General features: G+C 57.7%; 1 protein-coding gene and 1 pseudogene across 4 annotated transcripts in view; both read left to right on the top strand.

Moving 5' to 3' along the window:
* The window catches only part of SLC6A17 (solute carrier family 6 member 17), a 47056-nt gene extending 44414 nt beyond the window's left edge, over nucleotides 1-2642 (top strand). For all 4 annotated transcript variants that reach the window (XM_068540456.1, XM_068540460.1, XM_068540457.1 and 1 more), the window contains 2 exons: nucleotides 1223-1385; nucleotides 1892-2642. In XM_068540456.1, coding sequence (XP_068396557.1) covers nucleotides 1223-1385; nucleotides 1892-2260 — 532 coding nt within the window. In that variant the 3' untranslated portion in view covers nucleotides 2261-2642. The remainder of the gene's footprint in view (nucleotides 1-1222; nucleotides 1386-1891) is intronic.
* A 17-nt stretch (nucleotides 2643-2659) lies between these two features.
* Nucleotides 2660-5765, top strand: LOC137760619 (uncharacterized; annotated as a pseudogene).
* The last annotated feature ends 235 nt before the right edge of the window (nucleotides 5766-6000 follow it).

Here is a 6000-nt window from a genome sequence, read left to right on the forward strand (position 1 = left end):
GTGAGACAAGGTGTGGTTTGGGCCCTAAGTTTGGGGTTGGGTGGGGTAAGAGAATTCAGCAATATGAAAGGATTGGGTCTCGTAGCCTGAGCCTCAGGGAAACCTATACACACTGTCAGCCCCTGGCCTCATTCCTCATTTCAGGACAAATCTGTGTCCCCAGGAAGTCCTTTCACTCACTCAGCAATGCCCGGGGCTCCTCTAACCCACTCAGCCTGACCCACCCTGATGTCTAGACCTGGTCTCAGAATCAGACTCTCACAGGCCGTCTACTTCCTAGGACAGTGCAGGAGGGAATGGGCTGATAAGACAGCAACCCTGTGAGCCGGGGTTAGAACACGCTGCTGGAAAGGCTCTCACTCTTCTGCAGTCTGGTGAAGCCCCGTACCCCTTCTCAGACTGTTATTTTTTAATGCATAAGATAAAATATATAAGATTATATAGGAAACTAGTTATATTGAAAATTAGCAAAATAATGTTTAAAATCTGTGATACAGTAATATACGTGTACTTTATTTTTACTGCATTAAGTTACAAGATCTAGCTGTGGGTCTAATAACAATGGTAATTTCAAAGCAGTGATGAGCATAAATGATGTTTGTCGGTATCTCAATTGTAATGTGTTAGGAAAATATCTGTGATTTAATCAATTGCTTACAGCGTCTTGGGTACTGTTAATACTACTGTCGTTGCTTGCACTTATAATATAAAGAAATGCAAGATTTCAGCTAGGTGTTACTGAGGTAAAGATGATTTTTTTCATGCCATTCATATACACAGCCTGCCAGCCTCCCGGAATTTCACCCACATGTCCAGTGGTTAGGCATCCCTGAGTCAGGACGGCCTTCTGCCTTTGGACACTAGGAATGTGCACTTCTACCTCTCTTCCAGCAGGGGGAGTCTAGAGCCAGGCCAGCACCAGGTGGGCTGGGTGCCCAGCAAAGCCCTCTGGAGCCTGTCCACCTGCCCAGGGCGTGTCCTATGGGCTGTATCATATCCCTGGGTGAGGTGTGACGTGACATAGTCAGAGGAAGTTAGGGGAGGACAACAGAGCCTTTTCAGAGGCCAGCGGGGCCACAGAATAATGTATTGAATGTGAAGAGCATAAGAGCCTGGGAGGGAGGGACTGGTCAGTGAAGGCTTCCTGGAGGAGGTGGCTGGGGGGCATTGTGCCGGCATAGTGGGGGGTGCCAACTTCTGGACCCTGCGCTGTGCTTGGCAGGTTCATGCAGGAGCTGACGGAGATGCTGGGCTTCCGGCCCTACCGCTTCTATTTCTACATGTGGAAGTTCGTGTCTCCACTGTGCATGGCTGTGCTCACCACGGCCAGCATCATCCAGCTGGGGGTCACGCCCCCGGGCTACAGCGCCTGGATCAAGGAGGAGGTGAGAGGCGGGGTCTGAAACCCCAGGGACATTGGCATCTTCCCAGGCCTAGAATGCCACAGGTGGTAGAGATAACCCCTTATAAGGCAACTACTCGGTGCCAGGCCCCGCCAGGGGCTTTGCACAGCTGATCTGTAACCTTTACAACAACCCAAAGAGAGAGGTGGTGTTATCGCTGTCACACAAATGGGGAAACTGAGGGTCAGAAAGGTGAACGCACTTGTCCAGTCTTTCTAACCCATGTTTTCTCTCCATGTGGAGTCCGTGGAGTGGATCCACCCCAACTTTTTACAAGTGCAGAAACTGAGACCCAGGGAGGCTCAGGCCCTTAGCCAAGGGGACCAGCTTAGCCAAGGGGACCAGCTAACCCAAGGAGCAGCCCCTGATGAACCCCATCTCTGCCAGTGCCTGGGCAGGATGAGTGCGGCGGGGGTGGTGGTCCTGGAGTCTGAGAGGGTGAGGCGGCGGCAGGGCGGGCAGCAGCCCTCACCCGTGTCCACCCCTAGGCTGCGGAGCGCTACCTGTATTTCCCTAACTGGGCCATGGCTCTCCTGATCACGCTCATCGTCGTGGCTGTCCTGCCCATCCCTGTGGTGTTCGTTCTGCGGCACTTCCGCCTGCTCTCCGACGGCTCCAACACCCTCTCCGTGTCCTACAAGAAGGGCCGCATGATGAAGGACATCTCCAACCTGGAGGAGAACGACGAGACCCGCTTCATCCTCAGCAAGGTGCCCAGCGAGGCGCCCTCCCCCATGCCCACTCACCGCTCCTACCTGGGGCCCGGCAGCACATCACCCCTGGAGACCAGTGGCAACCCCAACGGACACTATGGGAGTGGCTACCTCCTGGCCAGCACCCCTGAGTCGGAGCTGTGACCACTGCCCGCCCTGCCCGCCTCGCCTCCCACACCCAGCCAGCCCACGTGTCCCAGCCTGGCTTCTCCTTCCAGGCCAGGCCCTCTGCCCAAGGGGAGGGGGTCTGCCCTGCCTCATCCTCCACCCCAGTCCCAGCCGACTTCTGCTTCCTAGATCTGAGTGGGGGCTGGGAGAAGCTCTGTCCCCCAATCTAGGCCCCCAACCCAGCTAACCTTCAGAGATCCTCTTACCAAACAACAGCTGAGTAACTGGAACCACGCAGACGTCCTGACTCCCAGCACAGGGGAGACTGCAAGTGGCCACTCCAGGGGTCACTCCACACTCCCTCTCTCCTGCAGTTCTTAGGTCTCGGAGTCCCTTAGATCTGTGCTGCCAGGTAGTGGTGGTGGCGCAGGGATGGGTTGGGTGGGGTGTCCCTTTCCAGAGGTGCCCAATTTAAGGTTGGGGATGGGGCAGAGGTGGCAGGACTCAGGGCTCAGACTTTGGGATGGAGTCTGCAGAAATCCCCAAGTTCTGTTTGGTGAGGCACACGGTGCCCTCTGGTTTAGAGCATGAGCCTTGGCAGCGGGGGTGGTGGGATGAGGGGGCTCCTTGGCCCCGGGCTCAAGGTGGACCCTCCAGTGTTCTTGGCCCTGCCTGGGGTGGGTGGGGTGTGCTCCCGCATCCTGCCTGGTAGGGCAGTGACTGGCCCCAGAGCCCTTCCCACCTCCATTAGGGCTTAGCCTGCTCTCTCCCCACACCCCCAGCTGGGAGCCCAGAGTCGTGGCCTCTGCCTCTGTCCTCGAGAGAGGAGAGGTCTCCAGAGCACACCTGATGGTTCACAGCACAAGTCAGATGGTTTGGAGCACAGCTGTGAAGCATACCCCCTCCCCTCTCGCCCGGGGCCCGACTTTCTTGCTAGCGGCAGCTTCTGCCCTGGAACGGCAGTCCCTGGAGTTCAGGGGCTCACACCTGGGAAAGAGATAATTTCACTGCCCCTTTGGGCCACCGCCCCTCTCCTTGTGCAAGCACAGCCACCCGGTGCGCACGTCGTGTGTGGACACCTCGGAAACCTTTCCCAAGCTGCCCGGCCCGTGGCGGGGTGTAGGGGGCACAGGCCGCGCTGTGGCCACTGGAAGCTGCCGCCCAAGGGGAGGGCCAGGCCTCTGTCCTGGGGCCCAGCCCTGTGGCACCCCACCCATGCTTACCTTCGCCTCCCCCGGAAGAGGGCTGCCCTCGGAGTGCAGGCTAAGAGGATTGGAACCTGATTGGAGGTCAGAAGTCTGCAGAGAGATGAATGGACTGATGAAAGGATGCAAGGATGGATGGATGGAAGGAAGGAGCCGGGGAGGAAGGAAGACTGGCTGGGACAGCAAATCTCCATCTTTGAGAGCTGCAGTGGGCAGGGCAGGGGCAGGCCTGGCTCCTTCACAAAGGGCCCTGAGTCAGTCTTGTGCCTCTGACTGCTCTCAGCCCTGGGAGGGACACACTAGGCCCAGGGGTCCCTCCTCCACCCCTTAGTCCCTTGGTTTTCCCCACCCCCCTTGGGGTCCACTCGCCATCTCCCTTCCTCGTCCTCCCCCCACACGTGCTCCCATTTCCAGCCCTCTCAGCCCCACCCATCCTTCCTGAGTGTGTGAGGGGAGGGGGAGACCCACATCTCCACAAAGACATGAGCTTTTGGGACACAACATCACGCCTTAGGCCCCCTCACCTGACAACGCCTCCTACCTGGCCCTGTGCCTAATCCCAAGCAGAAATAGCAACAGGAAAAGCAAGGCCCCAGGAGAGACACTACTATATATACTCTTCTATATATTCTATTTCTATTGTATATTCAATCTGTACATGTGGGTGTAAATGCTGTTAAATGACAAACCCAATATTATACTGTGGCTGGTGGACTATTTTCATCCTCAGTGCTGTAAAGATCTATTTTCATTGTATATTTGATATATTTTTAATTTTGTAGCGTGTGGCTGGACCAGGCCCCATCACGCCAGCCTGTGACAGGGCGACTGAGCTGGGGCCGTCAGCTTGGTCCTCGTGGGCTGGGTAGTGCTCGCAGCCGGCTGCCGTAGGCCGGGCCCTGTCCTGCTGCGTCTCTGCCATTAGACGTAGGGCCCGGAGCTTGGTGTGTGCGTGTGCGTGTGCGTGTGTGCGTGCGCACATATGTGGGTGTGGGTGTGCGTAGGGTGCTGATTTGTGGTCCCCGTGTTCACCACATTCCTGAAGGCCACGCTGCCCTCCTGCCACCTCCTCCTCCTCTCAGCTCCGTCAGGCAAGGCCTCAGGGCAGGGTTCCGTGGGAAACCCCTGTCGTGGGAAAGGCACATGCCTCTCACTGGTGACTCATTGCCTTCACCCCACTGGGCTTGCCAGAAACAGGGAATGAGGCATCTTAGGGGAGTGGGAGAAGTCCCCACATTTATTTTATTTTCTTGCTGTGCCCACTGGAGACACAACGTCTTCAGCTCCGGGGAAGGTGCTGGGGTTCTTAAGTTGGTGAGACCCCAAGAGGGCGTCATCTCACAGCGCCTCTGTCCTGCGTTTGTCCTTGAGACAGCCCTGACAGTGTTCAGAGGGAGCAGCTGCCCCTCCCCTGTGCTTCTGACACACACACACACCTCTGCTCACTCCTCAGGGGAGCTGGGAGTGGATGGGGCCGATGGGGTCAAGAGCAGGTAGGGCATCTGATGGAGAGAGATCCAGCCCCAGATTCCCTGGAGGAGCAGGAGGTGGCCAGAGAGGGGCAGGCCCTATGTTCCAGCACACGGTCCCCACCCCACTGACTTTGGTGCTGTCCATGCAGTGCCCACAGGGGACAGAGCAGACTCCAGGGCAGAGCAGGGCAGGGGTGTACCTGAAAGAGTCCCCGGTGCCTGGTCCTGCCTCTGCCCGCCCTCCAGCCCCAGTCACCAGCTTCTTGCTCAGGGAGCCCTCTCCACTGAGGCAACGTGAAGCCTGAGGCCCAGATGGGTGGACGGGCGGGCACAGAGGTTGATGCCAGCCAGGTTGGCTTTTGCCCTCGAGCAATAAGTCTGTGGGGACTAGTGCTAGGAGAGACCCTCCTGACTCAGCCTACAGGCCGTGAGGCTGGGGGTCAGGAGCTGTGTGGTCCCAGGCCCAAGCAGGCCTGCACTAGTACGGGGAGGGGGCTGCCCTCTGCCTTCTTCACAGCCGCACCTCCCCCCTCCCACCGGAGTACATGTTGGGACGCACCCGACTCCCTGAGCGCCCACCAGGCCCCCAAACTGGGGGCCTGCTGCCCCTTCACTGGAGCCTAATGACTGGGGATGGGGGAAAAGGGCCCAGCGTCCCTTCTCATCCTAAGCACACATGCCAGGTGTCACTTTCGGTTCTGGCGCAAGTTCAGAAAAATTCTAGTCTACATGCCCCATGCTGGTCAGAGCCCTGGGTCAAGACTACTCAGCCCAGGGGAGGGGATGAGGCTTTGTCACCCCTGGAGCCCCTCCTTCCTCTCTACACCCCCCATGGTGTACAATAAAGTGTCTGTTCTTACCAAACCCCTCTTGCCTTTCTGACCTGCTCTGGGATCAGGGGGAGGGGATGGGAGAGGCCACGGATCCCGAGGGCAGCTTTGGGTTGAAAGCCTGGATGGGATGGGTTGGTGAGGACCGCTGTGGGACTTTGGGGGCTGCCTGGCTGTCTGGCTGAGGAGTCTGAGGAGGATGAAGAGGGGCATGTGTTTATTTTCCTAGGAATTTTTCAGGATAGGTAACCGCATACACTGGTAGCAAG

The sequence above is a fragment of the Eschrichtius robustus genome, chromosome 3 (assembly GCF_028021215.1).
Source record: "Eschrichtius robustus isolate mEscRob2 chromosome 3, mEscRob2.pri, whole genome shotgun sequence".
In the NCBI taxonomy this organism is placed as follows: Eukaryota; Metazoa; Chordata; class Mammalia; order Artiodactyla; family Eschrichtiidae; genus Eschrichtius; species Eschrichtius robustus.